General features: G+C 37.9%; 1 protein-coding gene across 8 annotated transcripts in view; it reads left to right on the forward strand.

The window, feature by feature from the left end:
- The window catches only part of C1H8orf34 (chromosome 1 C8orf34 homolog), a 488,137-nt gene that overhangs the window by 317,194 nt on the left and 143,041 nt on the right, over positions 1-27,902 (forward strand). For 7 of the 8 annotated variants that reach the window (XM_021165867.2, XM_021165882.2, XM_021165875.2 and 4 more), the window contains one exon: positions 23,162-23,247. In XM_021165867.2, the coding sequence (XP_021021526.1) occupies positions 23,162-23,247 (86 nt within the window). Of the gene's footprint in view, positions 1-23,161; positions 23,248-27,902 lie in introns of those variants that run through there. The other variant, XM_029481774.1, reaches the window with a different exon arrangement.

Raw genomic sequence — 27,902 nt, forward strand, 5'->3', positions numbered from 1 at the left:
GTGTGTGTGTGTGTGTGTGTGAGAGAGAGAGAGAGAGAGAGAGAGAGAGAGAGAGAGAGAGAGAGAGAACAGACGGGCCAAACCCATAAACCCATCCTATAAGCCTCTCAAGGCAGAGAGCTTTCTACTGCTGAATACAGAAGAGACAGACAGGAATGGGTTCTATATGTCATTGCATGAAGGAGCAAAATCTTGGGAGATAGTTAGGTATGTTCTGTGAACAGCATGTGTCTGAAAGCCCTCCAGTGAAAGGACCTGCAGGACTGTAACTAGAAGGTGCTGGATTTGATCAGTAATTTGAATGAGCTTAAAATTAATCTTTATGTAGGACAGTGAAAGGCAGCACCGTTCCTGGTTGAGCTAAGGTTAAAAACTCCTGTGACCCTAAAGGTGTTTTGCCTGATTCCCAGACACTAGGTTCCTGACACAAGTCATGTAAGGGCAACAACACCCCAAGCCCCTCCACGGGTAGCCGACATGAACTGTGGCCACATAGATTCTAGACAGATCTCCATCTATAATGAGGTACCTAAAGGCCTGGAGGCTTAGCCAATAAACTCCCCTTCCCAGATACTCCTCCCTGCAGAAGGTGTTTAACCTCAGGCCAGCCTGAGAACTGGGGTACAGTTTTAATCATTCACTTTCCGCCATGACAATAAATGCCTTAAAACCATGGACTGTCTCTTTTCACTGGGATCCCCCATGGGGAGCCATAGAGAAGGCCTTCAGCTATAGAGCTGTGTCTAATCTCCAATACAAGGCTCCTCTGTGCTCCCAGCCACGACCACCAAGCCAAGCCAGCTACTGCCCAGCACCTGTGTGGGGTAAGCAAAGTCAAAACTCCCATGTCCTGCCTCCCTGAGCAGCTGGAACCCTGTGGCAGAGCAGACGCAGGACCCCATTGACCCTACATCTTTAGTGTCTCCAGATTAAAGGTCTGTACATCTGACATCTTAATTTTTTTTTTTTTTGTGAGAGCCTGTAAACATAGCCAAGGTTTTCTAGGTTTGCTTTAAAACAAACAAACAAACAAAAAAACACATTTTATTTCTTTATTTGTGCATGTTTTTGGCACAGTGTATGTGGGAAAGTCAGATGACAATTTAAAGGAATTGACTCTTTTTCTACTATGCGCATCCTGAGGAATCAGGTTCCCTGACTTGAGATGAAGTATTTTATTCTAGTTAGCCACCTTGCTAGCCTGAGACATATTTAAAATAGACACACACACACTCAAAAAGTACTTCCTTTTATGTGTGTGTGTGTGTGTGTGCATATATGTATGAAGGCTAGAAGAGGTCATTTGATCCCTTTGTATTGGGCTTGCAGCTAGCTGTGTGTCAATCAACGTTTGTGCTGAATACTAATCTCGGGTACTTTGAAAGTGCATCAAGCACTCCAAACCACTGAATCAATGCCTCAGCTCATGGCCCGAGACTTCTGATATACAAAATAATAAATGGCTGCTTATTAAACAATCAAGATAATAGTAATTTGTTATAAAACAACTGAAAAACAGTTTAAAAATTGCCTAGGATGTACATTTCATATCAAAAACATTAAAAATTCTGTCATGCTGTTGGTGATGATGATGCATCTTGTAGATTTATCCCATGTATCAAATGTACCATCTATTATAGACAGTAGGGAGGCTGTGTGTATATGCAGGTCTCTGTGTGTGTTTGTATGTGTGTGTAGTGGGCAAAGTGAATACAGAAATCATCATCTGTCTATTCTTGGTTTTACCCTAAATATAAAACTGTTTTAAAAATCACTAAAAAGTCTTAAAAATTCTCCTCATTATCACAGCAAAAATGGTTAAAGCTATTTATATCTTATATGAAAATTAAAGAGGTTGGCAGGGATGCTCCTGTGTGTAAAGTGAATGAATGAGAAACCACAGGGAATACCACATTGGAACTGATGTTAGCTGCTTCATTTATAAAAGTGTTTTAAGGTTCACATTGTTATTTATTATTGTTTAAATACAAAATGTCCTCTGTAGGCCCTTTGTGTTTGAACATGTGGTCCCCAGATGGTGGTGATGTTTTGCAAGGATAAGAACCCCCCTTAAGAAGCCAACATGTAATAAGGACACTTACACTTCACTATGCTCATAGCAGCCTTATTTATAATAGCCAGAAGCTGGAAAGAACTCAGATGTCCCTCAACAGAGGAATGGATATAGAAAATGTGGTACATTTACACAATGGAGTACTACTTAGTTATTAGAAACAATGACTTCATTAAATTCTTAGACAAATGGATGGGACTAGAAAATATCATCCTGAGTGAGGTAACCCAGTCACAAAAAACCCACACGTGGTATGAACTCACTGATAAGTACATATTAGCCCAGAAGTTTGGAATACCCAAGATACAATTCACAGACCACATGAAGCTCAAGAAGAAGGAAGACCAAAGTGTCGAAGGACTTCAGTCCTTCTTAGAAGGGGGAACAAAATACTCATGGGAGGAGATAAAGAGACAAAGTGTAGAGCAGAGACTGGTGGATAGGCCATTCAGAGACTGTCCCACCTGGGGATCCATCCTATATGCAGTTACCAAACTATTGTAGATGCCAACAAGTCCTTGCTGACAAGAGCCTGATACAGCTGTCTCCTGAGAGGCTCTGCCAGTGTCTGACTAATACAGAAGTGGATGTTCTCAGCCAACCATTGGACTGAGCACAAGGTCTTCAATAGAGGAGCTAGAAAAAGGATGCAAGGAGCTTAAGGGGTGTGTAGCCCCATAGGAGAAACAATAATATAAACCAATCCCCAGAGCTCCCAGGTACTAAACCACTAACCAAAGAGGAGGGACCCATGTCTCCAGCCACATATATAGTAGAGGATGTGTTGTTGGACATCAATGGGAGGAGAGACCCTTAGTCCTGTGAAGGCTCGATGCCTCAGTGAAGGGGAATGCCAGGACAGGGAAGCAGGAGTGGGTGGGTTGGTGAGCAGGGGAAGAAGGGATGGGATAAGGGATTTTCAGAGGGGAAATCAGGAAGGGAGAGAACATTTGAAATATAAATAAAGAAAATATCTAATAAAAATAACTAAATAAATGTTAGAAAATGTACTTGCAGTAACAAACCTTTCCCTTGGGTAAGCCATGTAGGGTAAAGAAGGTAACTAGGTAAATAACTAACTAAAAAAAGTAGAGCCTTCCTGGAGGAGGAAGGCCTCTGGGAGTGGACTTTGAGCTTTCACAGCTGTTCTTTTCCTGTTTACCCTCTAATTATATGGGCTATGTGACCTGCTGCCTCATTGTGCTATTACAACATCTTCCTATCTATGATAACTATTCCCTCAAGCCAGAATCCAAAATAAGTCCTTCTTCCTTTAACTTATTTCAGGTCAAGCATTTGGTATAGCAACAGGAATGGTAACTACAATACTATCCTATCCATTCTTTGGGCTATGAAGAAAGCTTTGAAATGATACATGAATTTATATATCTATTATACAGCATGATTCTTTCAATCAATCTCTAGATGTCTCAGTGGGGTCTGTTGAGGGTAAAGAGAAGAAAAATCTCATTGGATGAACAGAGTTTAGCAAAGGTAAATTATCAAGTTAGGGAAATGTCACTTCAGGCCACATCTGGGATGGTTTTCTGAAGAGTCAAGAAGGATGTTTTTCAGAGTTGAGGACAGTAGCATAAGCCTAATGTACCTACCTGGACCCACTCAGTGACTGTGCTGGCAGGATGTGAGACTTGCTCTTCATTCATGATTTGGAGATGCTCTATGAAAAATATTTCCCCTTTATCCTAGAAGGTATCTGTGTCCTCTACTCTTTCTTTTTGGTTTCTTTAGTAGGTGCTTTAGCTAAATTAGATAGTTCAATGTGTACCTGTAAGTATTATGGTATGCCCTTTTTGTGGTTTAGTAGAGTGGTGTGTCTTTTTGTAGAGAAATTTAGACCGAGTCTTAAACCCTACTTCGTTTTCCATTCCTGAAACACAACTGTAGAAAGAGTACCACATGCTCAATAATGTTTTGAGTAGCAAAATGGATAATTATGTTGACTTTCCCCAGAACTGAGTTGCTATGTATAGAGGTACAGCTGGTCTAACCTCTAAAACCATAAATTATAATTGGTCACAGGTGAATCATATGACAAAAACCCAATTTCATGGACTCATCCAGCATCTTTTAAACTAAGATTTACTTTATGCACCAAAATATTACATTTCAAACAATAACTGTTTCCACTTTAAAGAAATATGAGCCTATTTTATATTTATAGGATGAACCTGAGTGCTGGGGACTGTCATGTGACTTAGGCACCCAAAACAGTTAACCAAAGCTGGGACCATGGTTTGCTGCAAGAGAAGAAACAGATTATTTGTGAAAAGAAATGGCTGTGTTAAATGACATCTATGTCAGAGCTAAGCAAAAGTAAAAATTTAAAAAAAATGTTTCTTCAGAGTAAGAAATAAGTTTTCTCATTAGGTCAAATGAAGGAAATAGAGGAACATAAGAATGGGGGCCACACTATATCTCAGTCACTTCAGAATGTAAGCTGTGCTGTCATATATGTTAAACTACTGTTACAAACTTAAATTTCCCTAATTTTGTAATTTGAAAAAATATTAGGTAAGAGTTATCTAAGAGTTATCACAGTATGTTGTGGTTTTCCTAGGGATTCACTTTAATAGTTATCCAGTGAAGTTTGAGATGCAGCTGTTTTGGCTAGTGCATTTGCTACACAGAACCATAAATCTGGAGTGAAAAATCATTTCCTTTTTACCCCCTTAGTTGTTAGCTGCCAGCATTCATAGCAAAAGACATATTAACTATATAAAATAAGTGTATGAGCATACAGGTAGAGAAGGCCAGGCAGGGAAAGGGACAGGAAGGGATTAGTAAGGGCAAACGCAGTTATTTTGACTTCTATGGATCCCTTCTCATCCACCAAGATGTTGGCTGACTAACTTCCTCTTTCCTTGCTTGACAAGATGGAGACAAGGACAAAAATAGACATTCCTTTTATTAATATAAGTTACCTTCAAGAAGGTTCATTTCTACACTACTGTCTGAATTCTTCCTCCTCTTATTTCTAAAATAATTCTGTGCCCAAAAAGCATGTTTGGGGTGAAGCCTTCTCATCTCCCACAGCCGTATTTTGGGAGCATCTCCTGCACTATCAAACAATCACAACCAGTTGTTGAATTCCATAGGTACAAGGATTCAAATGTGTTGGTCAAGATGGGTGTCTGGTGACATCATCTTCAAGTTTGTGTATTGATGGACTTTGGAGGTAGTTTTTGGAGGATAATAATGGTTAGCAAGGGCATGGGACTGGAGCCTTCCTTGGGTGACTTTATAAGAAGAACAGGTCTGGAGAGATAGGTCAGTAGATAAGAGCACTGTTTGTTCTTCCAGAGGACTGGGCTTCGATTCTCAACATCTCTATGGTAGCTCACAACTGTCTGTGACTCCAGTCCCAGATGATCTGGCATCATTTTCTCACCTCCACAGGTACTGCATGAACATGATGCACAGATATATATGCAGTCAATTCACACATACACATAAAAAGACAAACTTTTTTTTTTTAAGTAGAGAAAAGTAGAGTTAACACACTATTTCTTTGCACAATGAATTCGATCTTGTTGCATCTCAAACGTCACTGGATAACTAACTATTAAAGTAAAGAGGGCCCCTAGAAAAACCAAACAGAACAAAATGGCACTGTCAAGATTCTGGCAGGTATATCCTGCATTTCTTGGTCTCCAAAGCTGAGAGAAATGCCTTTCCTCTGTGATATGATATTCTTGCAATATGGCATTCTAGACCAGCAGGAAATGGACTAAGAGAAGAAACTGGCATCAAACCAAAGATTACTCTTAGTATTTTCTATCAAAACTAATTCTATCATTGATCCAACAAATCAAATTTCAGGCCTTCCTTGCTTTTTCTTCTAAATTAAAAATTAAACACAAATTTTAATATTTCCACTGAGTTCTCAACAAGAAGGGAAACATTTCATGCAGCTGGGCTTGGAACAGTGACTTTGGAGATTCCCCTCTCTCGTGGATTCACTGTACTCAGACAACAGCTAGGAGATGGAATGCCCTGGTCTGTGGTGGAGAATTAACAGCAGTGTTAGCCTTGAGTGGCTTTTGTAGTCTTGTTATATTGAGCAGAAAAGAATGTGGTGATTTGAAGTTAAATTTGAGAATGGAGAGACTACTGGACTCCCAAGCCCTTACACCACTAGTTCATGCAGATGACAATTGCCAAACAAATTTAGCTTTGTCATGAAGAATATTGCTTTAGAGATTCAATTTTTATTTAAAGGGACCTTTATGAGATTCATTCAGAATTGTGACTTAAAACTTCATTGTTGCTCACAGAGCTTTTAAGCTATGCTAGATGATAAAGCATTAGATTTGACTCATGTAAAAAGAAACAAAAATCTGACCTCACCCCTACTTTGTGACGGGTACTGATCTACTTCTGCCATCAGCCACTATTTCTCCAGTGCTTGGAGAAAATGTAACACAAGAGAATTTGCAGGTGGTGTAACTTTTCTGTCTTTTGATGACAGATGAAAAACAAAGAGATACCAACAACAACTGTGAGATATGAACATTCAAAACGTGGTAAGGATATAAAGGATTGGTTCGGAAAGTCTGAAAGAGGGCTGAGTTTCAGAGGGAAGTTTGTATTTGAATAACTTAAATATGCGTGATAGAAGACAAACAGAATACAAAAATTACAACTAACCAAAACAAAAATCCAGGTGATGGCCAGACAACAATGAAAAAAGGTGCACTTTCTATTTCCTGATATACAAATTCCCAGGATTTCTTTCTCGTGTTGGGATTATGAAAATAGTCAACAGTAAGGAAAAAAGAGCAGGGGCATTGTGAACTTTCCTTCCAACTGTTTTGAATACTGGCTAACATTTTTACATCAACATTCGAAATGAAAATCCTGTTAAAACAGCAAGGACCATGGAAGGGCATTGTGCTGCTGGTTCTCCTCCGTCTTTCATCTCCTGCAGTCTGTTGCCCACTTCCCTTTTCTTTCACCATCTGAATGGGGCCTTGTGTGACCAGCTGGGCACTGTTTATTTTTACACGTTCCATGCACGCATAAAATTACAGAATATATTGGGGGCTTTTCTTTGAGATCCAATGGGAGTCACTGTTGGTTCTGAGTGTGTCTGCTTCAAGGGGAAAAGGAAATGAAAGATCCAGGAACGATGGGAAATTAGAAAGAACCCGAACTTTTTCTACGCTGTGTTTCCACATCACACACAGAAAGTTTTAAAAGTATAAAGAAGCCAGAGTTAAGAGAGAAACTGGGAGCACAGCAAATCTTGGTTGTAAGAAAGAGCTATGAACTTGTTAGGAATCAAGAGCCCTTGAGAAAGCTAACTAGTCTTTCTCTAAGCTCCAGACTATAGTATTTGTAGTAAGTCTGAAAATTACGATGAACTATGATAGAGTGTAAAACTTTAATCTCCAAGATTACATAAAACTTCTAAGTCAATATAAAGGTAGCACAATAATTAGACAGTAATAATGTAGGACCAACAGTCATAAGAATTAACTAATAAAAATATTTCAAGTTAGTTTTCAAAACTAATCACCTTCTCCCCTTCCCCTGCATAATTTCTAAAAAATGTAACAGTTTGCTCATATAAAAGCTGCTAATTTTTATATAGTAAAAGAAAATCAGGTTAATAGTACCTTTAGATCAGTAAGTTATTAAAACAGAATACTTATGAATTAACTTTTATAATGTTATTTTATTAATATAGAATGGGTAAAATGAAATTTATTCTTACATAAATAGTTGTACAAATTTCAAATACCTTATTTTAGAAAATCTCAAGAATATCAGAAAATCATACTAGTCACTGTGGCTCAAACTGGGACATCATATAAGTTACAGTAAATACATTTCAAGATGTAAGAAAGACTCTGTCCATCATGGAGGTACAGAGAATCCAGACCTTTATCATTTGTTGGTTCTTGACAACTTTTCTCATAATCTCTGATGAGATTCACTATTCAAGGACAGGAATTAACAAGTTAAATTCTACAGCTTTGCAAATTCTTAGTATAGAATTATTCTCCTTAACACTGCCCCCCCCCATAACTAAGGAAGTAGAAGTTAAAGGATATGAAAATGCAGGATCCGAGTTAACACTTCAGGCATGATTAAGACTTAAATATCGTATGCACAGCCATGGAACTTCTCAACCAACCACCAATTCAGTTAGAAAGTTGAGTGAACTACTGACTGCTTCATGGATATAGTATGAAATACTGAGACTATTTACAAATTAAGTTGTAGAAAGAAGCTACAGTTTTAAAATAAAAATATTCTTTTAATATTTTAAGTGTTTGTGTGTTGGGGGGAGTACATAAGTTCAGGCCACTTCAGGATGGAAGAGGGTATGTTCTCCTGTATGCTGTAGCTGAAGTTCCATGTAGGTGGGAGCAACCAGACATGGGTGCTGAGAACTACATCCTAGATTGCTGCAAGAACAGTACATGCTTTTAACCACTGAGCTTTCTGTCTAACCCCAGCAAACTATTTCTAAAAGTACAATGATTTTCTGTAATGGCCTCCATCTGTGGCAAAGAAAACTTTTCTTGATGAAGGGTGAGCTTATCTGTGGGTATAAGTACAAATATTGAGAACTTATTTAGGGACTATGATGGTTTAGTAAAGTGGCTATTATAAGTTCTTTTCTAAAATCCTTGACTTCACTAGCCCAAGGTAGTGGGAAAAGTTTTCTTCCTCATGGAAGAGAACAGCAATTTCTTGTCTAACAGCAAATAGTCAGCTCTGAATGCATAGCACACAAGTACATTACACAAACTGAGCAGATTGTGTTTATATATCTATATACATATGTATATAGATATGTATATATATATACATATATATGTGTGTGTGTGTGTAATTAATAGAAAAGAAGCTATGATTTTAGAAGAGAGAGTTATGAGTCATATTGGAGGAATTAGAGGGATTGAAAGGAAGAAATGATATAATTCACACTAGAGTCTCAAAAATAAAATAATTTGTTTTCTAAATTTTGTTCAATGAAAGAATCCTTTGCTCCACAGCATGTTGCAGCTGTTATAAAATAACAGGTGTAAGTCAAGCACTATTTTGTGCACCAACATTCACCATCTGTGACTTCTCAAACAGCAATGTCAAGGGTGTGCTTTTTAAGTCTTATTTGAAGTTGAACAATGATGTCCAGAGAATTGTCCAGACTTCTTACCTCTAGTATGTCAAAAGAGTGTCAAAGTTAAAGAGAAAGCCTATTTCTCATTTTCTCTGTACTGGTGAATGCATATGCCTTTTTGATTATTCCTCCTAAACTAATCCCAATCTGAAGGAAATGTAGATTGTATGAGCCCAGTTGGATTTCAAAAACTAATAAGTTTTATATTAATAACTAGGGGACAAATTGAGCAATTCTTGAAGCAATAGGATCAGAGAGTTCTTTTCCTTTGCGTGTGAATTCAAAGTGACACTGTAACAGAATACTGCAATCATTAGTGGATGATTAGCTACCAAACATGAGCTAATGACACTCATGTCTGGAGTATCATTGACATCTGGGATGAACATGGTGTGTAGAGGCTAGACCATAGTAGAATGCCTGACAGATAGAGAATGGGGCATCCACTGGGAAAGGCTGAGTATATGAAATGTGACAGAAGAATACTAGAGGAGGTCAGAAGAAATTTTTCTTGTCATATGCAGCAGCAGAAAAGATGGATTCAGGATGATCACAAAGTACAGAAACCTAAGGCAAGAAGCAGCTCGGATGATGTTACTGGACTTGGCAGGTAGCTTGCAATCAGATTCAAGTTACTGCTCTCTGGATAAGGCCTGCGTATAGAAACCTATGGTAATATTTGGAAGTAGTGGAACCTTTAAGAAGTTTGATCTTTCTGTGAAGGTGTTAAATGGTAAGTCTTTGGTGGCACTAGCTTGTTTTCCCATTTGCATCCTTGGTATCACAAGGTGAACAGCTTCATGTACCATGGGCTGTCACACTGCACCATGATGTACATTAAAGGTTCAAAGCAATAAGGCTAACCAATCACACACTAAAATTTCTAAAACTATAACCTTTCCTCTCTATAAGATGAATGTCCCAGGAATTTTGTTATGGTTATAGAAAAATACCACAGTGATACAGAGGATTAATAATTTATTTCCAACAGAGTTCTTTATTGAAATCAATCTATGCAACTAAAGACAGGATAACAATAGAAACACAAATAAAAGCTAATTAAGGTACACATGTGACATGTGTACAGAGACATCTGCAGTGTGAGTAGTTCTTGAATTTTAAATTTGAATTTTCAAGTGACAGCCTTGAATTTTAGTTTCTGTAGCTTCTTCAGCAAATAACAGAACATTTGTAGACAAATATAGAGATCAAGGACTGTGATCTATACGCTAGCAGCCTGTGGGAGATAAACACATGGTACATAAAAGCTAGCTAACACAGCTCTCAGTAGATGTCTATGTGATCAACTGCAAACAATACAGGTCTAAAGCTGTCTTCATTGGTTAAGTTCCCCATTTCCTGGGAACAACTGAGAGGAATGGAAGGAGTTTCCTTTTATCCTTGAAAACTCATTCCTGGTTTTAGGCAGACAGGAAAAACTCAGAGAGACCCACATTCGTATATTTCAATTTACCTTCAGCTCAATGATTCTTTATTCTGGTGATAGAAGTTGCTGGTCTTCTACAGTGGGCTAAGGGGAAATTTTTTCTAATACTATAAAGCTATCAACACATAATTTAAAGAGCCAGATATGTGAAGAAATGGAGAGGACACTTAAGGAAACTAAAATCCTTGTCCAAGTAGAGTGGTGGAGTGTGTCTGTAATCTTAACACCCATTAGCTGGAGGGAGGAGGATGAGGCTTGAAAGCAAGCCTTGGTTACATAGATAGTGTGAGGCCAAAGGGCTTGACACTAGCCCCATTTTAAAAATACTTAATGATGATGATGATGACAATACTAATAATACAGTTTGTAATATTTTTCCCAATATTTTTCATTGCTAGATTTTTTAAAAATGTTTGAATTCTGCTTTCTCAGGTCTGATTAAGAAGTCTTACTCTCTACGGTCCTTTGGCTCTGAGCAGGCATCATTCTGTCATGGGAGGTCAGAGCCTCAGCATCCAGAGCCTGTGGTACTTAGTTGGATGGTGATGGTGGAAAGTGACAGAGAATTCTGAGAAAACCTTCTTCTTGTGTTCTCAGTAGAGGCTCTTAGTAGATCAAAGGTGGAAGGGCACATGTTTGCACTATTGATTTACTGTTCACTGTTCAGCGGCACTGGAAAAATCCTCTGTCTCCCTCACAGATCTGAAAAGTGGTCCTTGGGAAGATGAAGAAAAGCAGCTCAACTGTGAAAGCTCATTCTTTGTGAGCAAAGAGGACCAGGGTGAATAGGGTTGTAAAGCCACCATGTGGTTGCTGGGAATTGAATTCAGGACCTCTGGAAGAGCAGTCAATGCTCTTAAACATTGATCCATCTCAATAGCCCTCAAAACAATTTGTTAAAAAAGATCTCTCCAAATTTAGGAGTTGTGACTACACACAAACACAACTTTAACCTGAGTTTCTAGCGGTGACTAAGCTCTGTTATTTCCAAGTGGAGTCTCTTTCATCTGGTTGTCTGATACCCTAGTGTCTAGCCCAAGAACTAACCCCAAACATGTTGTAGTTCCCATGCTCCTCTAGAGGATTTCAAGCAACACATTAAGAGGCTGAGAGAAAACAATGAAGTGGCACCCCAAGGAGAATAGGGGTGTTGCAATGCACAAGCTGCCTAACAGTCCTTGGTTCAAGCAATGTCACACAATATCTGCTTTCTTGCCTCTTTGCTGCCCCTGAAAATGGAATTCTGATAAGTTCCCCTTTAAGCACCTTTAGTTAAAAGTGTGTGGAATAGTTTTTGAGAGCTATATTTGTTGAAGCGATAGGGTACCAAGTCCACAAATGAATTAATTATGCCCAAACCTTAGGGAAACAGAACAATAGACCTTAAATGCCTTTGATCCACATGCCCCTTCAGGTTATTAAGATTTTTCCAAAATAACATACAATAAAGACATGCTGTGTCTGTGGATTGGGAGACGACAATTTCAGAAGGAATTTACCTTATATATGTCTATTGATAAAATAATCATAGAAACTGTTATGACAGAACAATATTTCAGTTTTGAGCAAAATATCGATCTTGGTATAAAAATAGTAGCTTTGAATGTTCCAACTTTAATATTGACATCTATTGCTATGCACTTTAAGTGTTGTAACAGCAATCCTGAAGTTTATTTTGTTGTCACAATGGGGTATTGACAAAGATGGCTCCTACAGGCAGAAGATGAGCCAGTCTGTGAGATATTGAAACAAAAAAACAAGAAACTGTAGCTCTTGCTTTTTGCCCATGACTGAAGACTTATTGATTATTTACTGTGTGATATTCTGTACTTCCTTAGTATACTTTGTAGTCAAACTGAAATTACTTCAAATACTTACTATTGCAATTTCACTTATTATGGAATTACAGCTCACAATGGCTTGCATAGCATGGATTAAACAAAAGATTTTGTTTATCTGCATAGCACTTTCTACTGTCTCCATCATCTGTTGGGAGTTAGTTTTACTAATCAGAAGAAGTCTTTTAGAATCAAAATAGGCTGGTGTTTTTATAACTATCAAAGTATAAAGTTTAATAAAATTTCCTAAGAAGTAGGATTATCAGAAGGTGCATTTCATTCACAATATTTAATAATTCTAGTGGAAAATGAAATACTTGAGCAGAAAATAATCCTCATGACACTCACTGGTGCCTGCCTTCCAATTAGAAAGGGTCTCCATAATTTTAAATATAGTCATCCATTCTCAAACAATCAGAAAGTCTGTTACTTCTAAATCATATATACTGGTCAGAAAAAAATTGATGAAAATTCAAGAAAAGAACTAAAATTCTGAATATGATAATTACATAAATGAAAGAAAATTAAATAAGACCCCATGAAACCATTATTTATCCATAGGTTACCTATACCATTTTTTTAGTTTCTGAAAGCAGAAGGCATGGGAAAAATATTCCACTGCAATTAAATCATATAAGCTTTCTAGAAATCATTTGAAGTGTACAGCTGAATATATACAGTGCAGACAATGGCAGTTACAATTTAACACAGCAGCATAAGCAGCAGATATGTTCTGGACACTATGCCAAAAGATGAGTCACTCTTATCCTCATGTCTGATGGGCTTTTGCTTGTCTGGTTATGTAGACATATGTACACAGTACTGTCCTGATTAAGAATTTAAAAAGCATTATTGGTAGAATGAAAGAACTCCTCTGTCTTTCCATTGCATCACTTCCAGACTACACATTCTTCACATTTCATAAAACAAATCCTCTCTTCCTTTTCAAGGAACTTATCAGCCTCTTTCAGGATTCTGTCCAAAACCCAGTAAACAGGAAATTTAAAGATTTTATTTTAAAAAACAAACAAACAAACCTATTTCTCATCCACATTTGCATGTATTGTGCAGGGTTATGTTAAACACAAAGGCGATCTGGCCAAGTTTACTGGCACATGACAAACCTGATCCTTTGAAAGCATGAGCTCAAGAGAAATGCTTCAGGAAGACATTAACCAGTGGCACGCGCCTGCTGCACAGTAAGTTAGGAGTATGACAGGGCTATCTAATGCAAAGGGAAGACAGAAAAGATTCTATGCGTAGGCGTTAAAATCCACTAATCTCCTAGCATATGGGGACTATTACATGGAGGAAGATATCTCACAATGGACACTTGGTACAGATTTCCCATCAGTATTTCTCTTGTGTATTATGAAACAAAATTTATGAGACTTTTGCTGAGTTTGAGAGTTATACTTTACTATGAACTCAGCATTTTTCTTTTATACTATCTATCATCTATCTATCCTTCTATCTATCTATCTATCTTCTTTCTATCCATCTTAATTTCTGTTATATTTCTCTATTGTTTTATAAAACAGAGATCATACATCTATAATTATCCATTAATTTTATGTGACTCAGCTTTCATATTAATGAGTATTTACATTGAGCTTTCTTGTCATTTAAGACACTATTATATTCTTAATGTTAATACCTCTCTGTTCTTTAGATGCAATTTACTTCTTAATCTAGTGATGAGTAGCTACCCACTCTGACTTCCTTAAGTCACTTTCCTAAATAAATTTCTCAGGTGAAACAGTAACTCAAAAATGTGTAAAATCTAGTGAATCCATTTTTATCTGAGTGATGCAAAACTTTTCATTTTAAATTACTTTACATATTTTAATGGTATATAATTCAACCAATAGAAACTCACAGTGTGCCAGCTTCAAAACTGTGAAAGGTTAGGTGTGAAATTATTGCACATCTAAACATTATGTTAGATTTCTTCAGTAATTTATAAAACATGAATCCTGTTTTCTTCTTTCCTGTCCCCCCTTTTCTTTTATACTTTCCTTAATGTTTTTTCTTTTAAAGAAGGTTTCTTGAACTAGTCCAGGATTGCTTCAAATCTTAAATCTTCTGCCTTAGCCCACCCCTGCTGAGATTACAGATGTGTACCACTCCACCCATCTTTAAAATTTTAATGGCATCATAACTACTAAAAACTGTACATATTTATAGGGTACCAAGTGATGTTTTGGTGGATTTATATAGTGCATAATTTTAAAATTGAAGTAAGCATATCTATTCAGATATTTATCTTTTCTTATACTGAAAATGTTCCAAAATTTTGTAATGAGCAATACCATTATTATTGTCTATGGCTGTATGTATATTATTTCTATGCCTAGTTAAATACTAACATAACTAAATTTATAATTATTGAATTATCAGAAAGAGTATCTTTTGCTTCTCTTGTAAAGTGTGGAATTATTAGAACTAAACTCTTGATGACTCCTCCATTTTTCACTTTTTACACTTGTTGACTGGGGCTGAATCCCTCCTCCACTTCCTCGTACATATAGCTTCTCTTCGGAGAATCATACCATGTGCACTCTGATCTCAGAGTACTGGCAGTACCTAAGCTTATTTCCATTTTACAGATGATTTTGGAGCCAGTATGGTACAAGCATGATGGAGAAGCAAGTTGGAAAACAGGAAGGGAACGGTCATTTAAGTTGTGTCTGAAGTACTGCTGGGATGTGCTGATAGTTCTAGGGCAGCAGTGAGGGTTTTGGTTTGTTTATTTGTTTGTTTTTAGAGGGTAGGAAAGAGATCATCAAATGCAGTATAAGTGTGGTACTCTGAGAACCACAAATATAAGCTCCCCTATAAGTCTCAGATGCTGTGTGGAGAACACAGGACCTGGCCTCTGACTTTAGGAAACCTGTGTTACCAATGGGGCAAACAAAATACACACAGATCATGCCAGATCACAGCCCCAGATGTAGAATAGAATTGCACCCTTAAGAGTTCTCAGTAGGGTTTTCTTATGTTTTTGTTTTGCTGTTGATGGCAATTTTGATTCATTTAAAAGTATCAAGATTGAATGAATGACAATAAGTTCTTAATATTTCCTTTGAAAGCAAAATCCAGAGAAATATGCTAGAATCTTGTGGTGGCAAATTAACAATTAGGAAGAATTAGAGGTTGCCTAGGGTTCACTGTCATGAAGGTAGCTTTGGGAATCCAGAGCAGCCTTGTATAGGGCGAGAAATGTTTTCCTACACCCTTCAAAGAAAGTGGTTCAAAATGGTTTTTAAAACCTAAGCTGCCTAAAATGTCTTTAATATTGTTGTGTTCCAGACTAAATCCTGTTTAATTTCCATCAGATTTCTCTTCAATTTTATTTCTCAGACAAGGGCCAGATTATCAGTTCAATTGCTCAGTGCTCTTCTCCCTAAAAAATGTGATATCAGGTCCCTCCTTTCTTTCAAACTCTGCATTGGTGTCTTAGTTATCCTCTCTCTCTCTCTCTCTCTCTCTCTCTCTCTCTCTCTCTCTCTCTCTCTCTCTCCTCTTTCTCTGGCAAGGTACCAACCTATTCAAACTGTCCTCCACTTGACTGAAGTCATTGTCTTGAAGATGCTTGAATGTGCAATTTCTGCACACTGGATTGTATAATTTTTCCAGGGTTCTAGAACAGTCAGTCACTTCATGCTTCAGTTCAAATACTACATTTGAGAGCAGCCTTCCCTGTACATCCCTCGTGAAGTTGTATATGCCTCCATACTGGCTGAACTTTCCCTTTCTTTAATACAAACTGGATTTCTTACATAACCTCAAGGATGGGATTTATAGTGATTTTCCCAGTCTCTGTAGTGCCTGTGCCATCAACTGTCCACAGAAACCATCATCCATGCTTTGCACCCCTCTTTCTGGATTATTGTTCAAGGCTTCCCAAGGATCTCATGTATTTCAACAGTTGTGGTTGCCATTGTTACAGCTTTATTACATTAGGCATATCAGACTGTTGGGACTTTCCATCCAGTGTAGGTCTGCTACCATTGTTCCTGCTGAAGCTCTCAGCTGGTGTGGTATTCTTATGTTCTCTTCCTCTTAACTCCATCCTCATCTTATTCTCTCCCTCCATGTATCAAGATCCTAGGATAATCTTAATACTCAGCTCAAGTACTGCCCACTCTGTTAAAGCTTCCCCAGTTAGTGTATCTTTATGAGTCCCTACATGTATTAGAAGTGTTAGTTAAGCTTTCAACTAATTATTCATTGGCAAAGAAGCATTTGATGAATATCTATCTACTCTTAAGTTAGATACTGCTTTTTCTAGAAAGTGTTCAGACAAAATAATATATGTGTGCAGAAAAGTGATTATCTCTACAGAGTTGGTAAGCCTTCTAGTATGTTAAGAACTACACTTGTTTGATTGGATGATCCATTGCCCATGCCTTGGTTCAACTGGACCAAGAATGCCAGGGATTCTGTTTGTCCTTTGCTAGGTTACAAACCCACAGTACTGTGTGTGCTTGACTACCACAGAGTTGCTTCCCAGGACAACAGAATGGATTTAAGAAAAATATTAAAACATATAATACTTCATTGAGTCTTTTGGGTCCTTAAAAAGGAACAAACTGACCAAATGGTACAAATTGTCTTGTCTTCCTCACTGCTTACATTGTTCAAACTCCCTCCTCAGGAGTCAGTTCTGTGCTATTCTTGATTCTTTTGGATGAGACTTTGGAAGTTCCTTTTGTGCTTTTCATAGTGAAATAGTGAAATCCAGCCAACATCACCCACATATTACTCACACTGTAACAGCCAAAGTCCTGAATGAGCTCTGACATTTTCCCGACAAATCCCCTTTCCTTGTGTCTATATTTTGTAAGGTCTGGGTAATTTCTTACTAAATTTATGTAACAAGTCTTTCTCAATGATACATATTTACCAGGTTCTATAACAGGCACAATAATTCCCATAGGTGGGTATATCTGTCCTTCTTAAGTTCATTATTAAAACTGTACCAGTAAGGATACCACAAAATTTCTGATACTATTTTTCAGTATTTATTGGCTACTATAAAATTAAATCTGATTTTAACTTGTTTCAAACAAATATATCCACAGCTGTTCTTAGACTCCTATGTTTTCCATTGTGACATTCTTTGATACACCTCTGGCTGAGCTGCTTTAAGGAGTGGTAACCAGTTTTGTGTAGGGACAAAGTTCAATGCCTCACTTATCTTAGTCCTGTTATATTGTATTTCGTACTCAGGAATAACAACCAGCAATCGTGGAATAGTAGTCTATATGCAAATCATGGGTTAAGAAAAGCCATTGCCTAGGAGTCACTCCTGACTAGGTATTGGTGAATAAATGCTTTGTGACTTCATACTTGAAGTCACATCTCATTAGGTTCCTCAGAGCTTCATGTGGGATTGAATAGCAGCCACCTGCTGAGGACAGTAGTTGACTCAGTGATCCATCATCACATGGATATGTTTTCCTACTTTACCTACCCATGTCCTTCTTTCCTGTTTCCTGGACACAGCAGCCCCCGACACATTCTCTGCATCTAAGTGGACCAGGTAGAGAACTACTTGACCAAAGTAGGATACATGCAGGATGACACTTAGGATTTCTCAAATGCATATTGTTATAAATAAAGTGTCTGTAGAGATTCTTACCTGTCAGCTGGATGACATATTTCCTGACTTCCAAATTGAACTAATCATTGAAAGAAAATATCTGAAAAATATCTCCTTAGACCCCATAATGTACCAATCCTTTAACATAGGTTTTAGGGACAAAATTCTTTCTCCAAGCTTAAGACATCTAAATAAATAGGTGAGACACAGGGAAGCAGAGAGATGGTAAGGATTTGCACAGATGCTAAGACTCTTAGCTTTTGAAAGCAGAGCGGGGGAGTGGGGAATCCAGAATGAAAAATGAGGAACAAGCCCATGGTATAAAAGAGGACAGAGGAATTTGGCCAGAGGTTACAGTACAGCAACAGAGGACTCACAACAAAATAACTTTGAAAAAGTGAAAGCAGCTTTGAGTTTATAGACTATTCAACCCCAGGAGAAGATCCAAGAAGATGGATTTGCAGACACATTTAGGGATTGTCCAATGGACGGAATCACGTAATTTGCTGAGGAAACCGTAACTCATCTTGCAGGAGACAAGAAGCCAATACAAATGGGAGTTCTTAAGCCCTTTCGAGTCAAAGATTATTTTGAGAAATCAACTAAAATTATGGTCTCTCCTTCTTTCCAAAGACGTAGGTCACAAACACTTAAAGTTCCTCATTTTCTCCACTGTAATTTATTCTGAATTCACTAAAAGTGCTGATGCAAGGCTGTTCTCCTGAAATATTCCATTCTACACAGCAGATGAAGTCCCAGTGTGAGCAGGTATCCGAGGGTAGTTGAGAAATAGACCAAACTAAAGCAAGCTGAATGGAAATTGTGAGAACTATGGCAATGAATGAAGAGAATCTCAAGCACTTGGCTAAGTACAATACAGAAGAAAAGACAAAAGCAGCATCTGTTAGATAATGTGGAGTCAGTGTGTGTGTGTGTGTGTGTGTGTGTGTGTGTGTGTGTGTGACAGAGAGAGACAGAGACAGAGAGGTGGGGAGGAGTGAGGGACAGAGTGAAGGAGGGGGAAGAAGAGAGGGAGCAAAAAGTAGAGAGAGTCTATAGTTGCAGGAGAAGTAAGCTTGCTCATATCCTATGAGTAACGATAGGGCAAATGCACATAATGGATAACAATGGTGTGATGGGGGTGGATAAAACAAACTGAAGATCAATAGAGACATGAGACCATGGACCTCCATCACCAGCCCAGTGAATAGATTCCTCCTGTGAGTTGAAAAACAGAAAAATAAGGAAGACAATTATGCTCATGTGTGGGGGTGAATTGAAGACCTTTATTAATGATGAAATCATTTTTCTGAGTGGTACAGGAGGAAGGTGTTATATTTGGAAAGTCCTTGACAAAAATGGAAGAAAGAAAACCAAGAAGTCTCACTTTAAAGTTGCAATCTATAGATCTGTCCTCCCAGGACAAGAGTCATTATTAACATAGCATACCACAAGCAGCACCACTACTGTTACTTAGTTTCACACAAGCACTATGTGGCAGATTCCTGTGGGGCTGGATTCTTGGTGGCATTGGTGGAAAGATGACATGGGAAAAAAACTAAGGACACATGAATTCTAACAGAGGAGGGAAGCAAGGAAATTAGGGAAACCGAATATCTATCTAAGAAGGAGCCTGAGGGACATGGGGAACAGGGACATACAATTAAAATCGTTCTGAAAAAAGTGTTAATGGAATGGCATTACAAAAAAGCATAAAGGAACAAAGTGCTTCCAACGAACATGGGCATAAGCATTTCTGGTACCAAGTGGCTGTGAGAATCCTGTCATCGGCTTAGAGATGATAAAGCAGAGGAAGTCAAAGGATTTTGAGTTTATCACATATGTATGCATAGAGACACACAAGCACTCCAGACACTAGGGATACAAGAATTGAAAAAAGAGACTGAAGACCTAAGCAGCATGTATTACCAAAGAGAAGAAAGGGTTATCCACAAAATCCTGAGTGAGCAGGGGTTGAGGGACACACAGGGTTATTTGGAGAGGAGTAAAGTAGTCATAATACTTTTCTTATTCCTGCACATGCTAAGCACATGCTCCACCATTGAATTCCATCTCACTCCCCAGGAGAATAGCTTCAGTGGGACAAGAAAGGGTAGGGGCAGCATGTGTAGGGGCTGATTCAGTGTGACAATGAAGAGCAGAGGCATTCAGCATAGGGGTTAAAAATATAAAGAAGTTTGTTCAATATGAAAGAGTAGTTTTAGAAAGCAAATAAAAACAGCTTGGAATAGTCTTGTGGTAAAAAGGAAAATCAAAACAGTTTAAGTTTTTAAAGGCTGTATTTCCCGGACATTCCCTCCCAACCCTTGTCTATGCAGCAACTACTAACCTCCAACAACAGTGGAGCTCTGTGGCTCACTGCCTGGGGAATATTGGCAGAGCAGTCGAGCACATCTCACCCAGGAAAAAGGTGCCAAGTCACAGCAAACAGCTTCTTGGGCATCTGGAAGGCAGTGCTTGGATGAAGATGAGCCAGCTTCAAGGACATCCAATTCAGTGGGATGAATTTATGGCTATTAGTCTGTTCAGTTCAGCTACACCAAGGACTCAGAAACCAGATAATTAGGATTTCCTTTAATACTTGCAATAGTTGGCCCAACATTGATCAAATTATTAAATGCTAAGTAAACATTTGCCTCTACTGATTCATGAGATGAGAACAAAACCGAAATAAACACAAAAACAACAAACAGGGAATTTATTGTTCAATTTTTCAATTCCTCAGACAACTTTCACCAGGCTGGTGTGGAACTGCAGCCTTTCTGCCTTCACATCCTCTGTGCTGGGATTATAGGCTCAGAAATACACGCTGGCACATCAGAGAGGCATAGTTTTTATGTCCAAATTCTTTGTATCTTTGCAGAGAATTTATTTTCTATTTACATGTTAACCTGCTGTCAATTATGCAAGTATGTTGAAACATTTCTGAATGCACTTTTTAAATTTTTCTTTATGTGTATATGTGTTTGTGCACATAAGTAGGGTTGTGTTTAGTGGCCAGAAGTGGGCATAACCTGCATTTATAGTTACAGGCATTTGCCAGCCACCCAATGTATCTTCTCAGACCCAAAACTTGGGTTCTCTGCCAGAGCAGTAAGCACTCTTAATCATTGAGCTATCTCTTGATCCCCTTGTTATTTCTAATGGCAATTATTAATTATACCTTTAACTATACAGTGTGCCTTTGCACTTTTTTCTTAAGAGTTTTTGATAGAATAGTTACAGAAAAGGGAACTCAAAAAAAAAAAAAAACAATGCTTGATATTATGGGTAATCAACATATTTTTCCTAATTTGTTTACATGAATTGAAAAGGGCAAAGGAAAAGTATAGCTCACCAGTTAAAGTTCTGTTTTCTTTTCCTGTAGTAAAAATTATTGAGGTATAAAATGCATACATAACTGACTAAAAATATTGCAAGAAAATTCTCCTTGGAAAATCTTTAATTTTTCTATTTCATCATTTATCCCTTTGTGAGTGTGGGTTTCCAATGCTGTGGCACTCAAGTGGAGCTCAGAGGACAACTTGCTTTCTTATATGTGGGTCTAAGGGATCAAATGCAGCTGCTCAGGCTTGTCAACAAGCACCATTTTACATGGTAACCATTCTAGTTAGCTTACACAATTCAGAAAACATGAGTTTATTTACAGGAGGCTGATATAGTACACATGGTGGCATATAAAGAAATACAGAGAAAGCAATATTATGGAAAGCAATCATAATTTCCAAATATTTATAATTTTATAATACATAAAGAGAACAAGTTATTGTGCGATTCTACCATGATGCACAAAGTAAAGATATTACTGAGAATAATAAAAGAAAAGAAAAGAAAAGAAAAGTATAGTTACTAATTATACTCTTTATTTTTTGACAAAATTTGATGTTACATGCAATATATTTATTATTATTTCTCTAGGAAATCATTTGTTATTTTCTCAGTATACAAAATATATGAAGACATTGGTGGAAACTTCCAGTCTTGGGACTGTTTCATAATATCCTTCAATATTTACAAAGCTAGACCTACCTATGGCAGAATTCTGATACATATTGCTGATACCTACCTTCGTCTCTGAAGGCAGTTTCACAATGTTTCATCAAAACAAAGTTGAATTCAATACTGCCAGGTATCATTTCTCAGTGGAGACATGAAGATACATCACTTAAGAGATCCACCCCTGTAAGGGTCTTACACAATCTTCCACTCTCCAGGCTTCCTTAGTGCCTTTGCCAACACTGGGCATGTGGAGCAAAATAGGATCCTCCTTCCTACTGCTCCCTCCTACTTTCTGTTCAGACTGATTTGATTTGGACAAGTGTGCATGTGGCAAACCTCTGTGCAATTATCAAAAATGGCCTCAGCAGTCCAGGACTTAGAAGTCAATTGAGCACATAGTATCATACCTGTTTTCTCTCTGCTCAACCAAACGTTGTAGCTTAGTAAAAACATTTGCTGTAACAATTATCATCATCATCATTATTATTATTATTATTATTATTATTATTTAGCTCAGGCTAAGAAATAAAGGAGTTTGGCTCTAGAGTCTGGAGTCTAGAGCAGTGCATCCCAACCTTCCTAATGGTGTGACCTCTAACTATTCCTCATGTTGTGGCAATCTTCAGACATAAATTACTTTCATTGCTAATTCATAACTGTAATTTTACTACTTTTATGAGACATTACATATATATGTAACATGTAGGATATCTGAAATGAGACCCGTGTGAAAGGGTCATTTGAACTTCAAAGGGGTGCAAAACATAGGTTGAGAATCACTGGTCTACAGTAATCATACTGCATATGTGGAAACATATAGAAGACCTTTCCTTTATAGCTAGAAAAAGCAACAACCTGAGATTAAAATAAGATATTGTTTATGTTTATTAAGATAAGCACACATGTCTATGCTTATGTTGAAGAAGCATGTTTGATTTCAGAGTCTGGAAGTCTGGCATATACTTTGAAGTTCACCATTTAGCACTGTTACAGTTTCCAATGATGATTTTTAATTATTTAGGCTTCAAGGAGACAACTTGATGGAAAGAACAGAAGACACACTACAAATACTTCATACTCCAGATGAGATAATCCCCGACTCATTAGGTAAGTTTTAAATTCAAAAGTGTTTACTGAAGTTTTAGTAGCTCTTGGTGATTTTCAAAAATATATTACCTGAACCAAATTCCTGCAACCTTAACTCCCATGCTCATCACACCCGCCTAGGCTCGGGAAGACAAATGAGGAAAGGAATCAGGAAGGGCAGATTCTAAACAGGCAACTATATGTTGGTTACTGTCAAAGCCATGCTACTAATTCTAATGTTTTACAGTTTGATTTTCTACCATGGCTCTATGGAAAGTGGAGGTCATTATGAGTTACTTGACAATTGGCAAGTTTTTTGTTTTTGTTTTGTTTGTTTTTGTTTTTGTTTTTTCGAGACAGGGTTTCTCTGTATAGCCCTGACTGTTCTGGAACTCACTTTGTAGACCAGGCTGGCCTTGAACTCAGAAATCTGCCTGCCTCTGCCTCCCAAGTGCCTGGATTAAAGGTGTGCACCACCATGCCCAGCTGACAATTGGCAAGTCTTTTACTCCTATAATCTTGCCATTGGTCCCGTTAGTCTTCTTGGAGGAAAACAGTGATATCCTATTGGAGATGTCATACAACTTTTCTCTCATCTATGTGTTAAGGTGGTGTTAAGACTGTAAATATTATTTCTCTCTCTAAGATAGACTTCATTTTCTTCTTAAGAGTCTCATTTATGCTTCCTTTCCCCTGATTATATTGTGCCCTAGCTTTGAGAGCTTTTCTCTTGCTTTGATAAATCTCCAGGACCAAAGGCAATGTGGGTAGGAAAGAGTTTATTTCAGTTTATAGGATACAGTCTGTTATCTAGGGAAGCCAAGCCAGGAGCTCAAGCCATGAACTTGGAGGCAGGTACTGAAGAAGAAACTAGGAAGGAAGAAATGCTTCTTGCTTGGTTGTTCCTCTGGCTTGCCCAGCTGCATCTCTGATACACCTGCCTGGGCATGGCATCACCTACAGAGGGCTGGGCCCACATATATAAATTACTAATCAAGAACATGTTCTACAGAGATGCACACTGGCCAATATGATGGAGGCCATTTCTTAGTTTAGATTCCCTGTGCTTAGGTGTCCTAGTTTAGTATATGCTGCTGTTATAAGTCACTGACCAAAGCTACTTTGCATGAGGTTGTGGTATTTCAGCTTATACTTCTAAGTCACAGTCTCTCATCCAGGAAAGCCAAGACCAAAACCTGGAAGTAGGTACTGAAGCAGAGATCATGGATGAATGTCTCTTACTGGCTTTTCCTCCCATAACATGCTCAGCTTGCCCAGAACCATGTGCCCAGGGATAATATCTCTAAAGATGAGCAGATCCCTCTTACATGAAAGAGTAACCATGCTCTATAGGCATGCCCCCAGAAAAATCTGATGGAAACAATTGCTCAGTTGAGATTTCCTCCTCCTAGATGATTCTAGTTTGTATCAAGTTGACCAAAACTAACCAGATATGTCTAGGCTTTGTTTCAGGTTGACAAACTGTGATGCACAGCACCACAGCTGTCTACTTTATTTTCATTTTAAATTAACAGTATTTAGTGTATCCCCATTTCTATATGATGCAGCACAAAATCCAGGACTTATGAAGTTAAAGCTAGAGTACTTCAAAATGCTTGGTGAAGAAGTAGTAATTGTGATCGCACTGCAAGGCCATCAAGATGCATTACTGTTACTGAATAGTATTCTACAAGGTCACAGCACAGGGTATCAGGATCATTAGAAGAATCACATTAGAAAAATATTTCCCTTATGTCTGAATGGAGAACATCTTAAAGCAGACAGTAAGTTCATAGCCATTAGCGATCAAATACCAAAAGTTAGGGAAAGAAGGTTTGAACCATTTTACCATAAGCAAGTGAAATAATGAATGTTTATAAATATGTTCAATTTTATACAAAAGCATACATGTATTAAAACAGAACATTCCAGGGTTCCTTACCCAGATGTACAATTTCTATCGTTATAATTTATCACTTTAATTAACTCAAGTTTTAAAATGAGTTTAGAAGATAGTGAAAACAAACTATAGAAAATGAAGCACTATGAAGCTAAGGAGACTGATCAGCACAAAAAATGCTTGTTGCACATGTATGAGGCTGAGTTCAGATCGTTGCAATACATGTATTGAGCATAGTAGCACACATCTGTAAATCCACCTGTGGGACACTTATGATGGTGGAGTACAGTCAGAAAAAGTCCTAGGGATTCACTGGCCAGCTAGGCAAGCTCATCAGCTAGCTTGAGAGGCAGCGAAAAACCCAGTCTGAAATAAAAATAACCTGGAAAATGTTCGAAGAGTGTGTACCTGCTCACATAAGGCACACTGCAGTACATATATCACATCCATACTAAACACCAGCACACACGTGCCATCCATACAAAGAACATCAGCACAATGTGACATCCATACAAATAACACCAGCAGATATGCCACCTCCCTACAGATAACACCAGCACACATGCTACATCCCTACAAATAACACAGGCACACATGCCATATCCCTACACGTAACACCAGCACACATGCCACCTCCTTACAAATAACACCAGCACACATGCAACTTCAGTACAAATAACACCAGCATACATTCTACATCCCAACAAATAGCACCAGCACACATGCAACATTCCTACAGATAATGCCAGCACACATGCTACATCCCAACAAATATATCATCACATATGCCACATCCCAACAAATAGCACCAGCACACATGCCACATCCCTACAAATAACACCAGCACAAATACCATATCTCTACAGATAACACTTGCACACATGCCACATCCCTACAAATAACACCAGCACACATGCAACATTCCTACAGATAATGCCAGCACACATGCCACACCCTTACAGATAACACCAGCACACATGCTACATCCCAACAAATATATCATCACACATGCCACCTCCCTATAAATAACACCAGCACAAATACCATATCTCTACAGATAACACTTGCACACATGCCACATCCCTACAAATAACACAAACACACATGCCACATCCCTACACATAACACCAGCACAAATATTATATCTCTACAGATAACACTTGCACACATGCCACATCCCTACAAATAACACAAACACACATGCTACATCCCTACAAATAACACAAGCACACATGCCATATCCCTACACATAACACCAGCACACATGCCACACCCTTACAAATAACACCAGCATACATGCCACATATATACAAATAGAGCTTTTAAAAATCAAAAATGCGTAGGAAAAAGTCACAACGTGAGGAAATATATTTGCAGTACAGTTTTTATTGCTCAATGGTTAGCTATAATTTAATAAGTTCAACAAATCCATTGAGAAGTAATCAACATATTATACAGACTTGTCACAGAAGAGGAAATACAAATATCAAGTAAATATATGAAATATGCCTCATTACCTTAGAAGCCAGGAAAAATCAAATGGAGACTACACTTGATCTTAGCCAAAAGGCCGAGAAGCAATCAAATGGAGACTATAATGAAGTATTGTTTTATAACTGTTTGGTATTAATTAATAAAGCTGAAAATAGCTAGTAAAGATAGGAATTTACTGTATGGTATTTAAACAATTTGAAAAAAATGTTTCTACTATATTAAGATTTGAGCATTTATATGATGTAAAGTCCCAAAACTGAATATGCAGTTAAAGATCTTAGAAAATCCAGCTTTACGTACCAGGGAATGCCAATAATCCTCGTTAGGATGTTCATGGGTGATGAAACCAATGAGCTGTGGAATTGTTACACTGTAGGGACTTTTGAGTGCATTTTAACTGTACACACAGGATAGAAAAAGGCAGCAGCCTGCTGGTAAATGTTTAGCAAAAATGCTGTGCATGTCATTTTCATAAAGCTTAAAATGAGAACCTTTCTAGGGAGTGTTCACTAGGAAAATGTGCCTAAATGAAAAAACCATACTACAGGAAAGGAACGATAGACTCAAACTATCAGTTCTCTTCAGCATATGAGGAAGCTTAGAGATCTGGTAAAGAAGGAGCCCACAGCAAAATGAAAACTATTGGGAATTGTCTGATTTTTAAGGTAGGTCCCCAGCTTGGTGTAATTATTGTACTTTGTAAGTTAAATTTACTATGTCTTATCCATATAACACAGTTTTGTGTACTTTATTTGAAATTTTATATGTACATATAATTTCACATGTTGACTATCACCTAATAACATTTAAAAATAAACTGATACAAGAATATAAACCAATGCCAATGATGACCTACAAAGAAAGCACGATACTTTACATCTGTTCAGATCTGTTACAGAGGTAAGGCATGAGTGCTTTCTCTAGCTTCTCCATTGGGGACCCTCTGTTCCATCTTATAGATAACTGTGAGCATCCACTTCTGTATTTGCTAGGCACTCGCATAGCCTCATACGAGACAGCTATACCAGGGTCCTTTAANCAAAATCTTGCTGGCATATGCAATAGCGTCTGGGTTTGGGGGCTGATTATGGGATGGATTCCCAGGTGGGGTAGTCTCTGGATAGTCCATCCTTTCATCTTAGCTCCAAACTTTGTCTCTGTAACTCCTTTTTGGGTATTTTGTTCCCTATTCTAAGGAGGAATGAAGTATCCACCTGTTGGTCTTCCCTCTTCTTGATTTTCTTGTATTTTGTAAATTGTATCTTGGGTATTCTAAGTTTCT

The sequence above is a fragment of the Mus caroli genome, chromosome 1 (assembly GCF_900094665.2).
Source record: "Mus caroli chromosome 1, CAROLI_EIJ_v1.1, whole genome shotgun sequence".
Taxonomy (NCBI): Eukaryota; Metazoa; Chordata; class Mammalia; order Rodentia; family Muridae; genus Mus; species Mus caroli.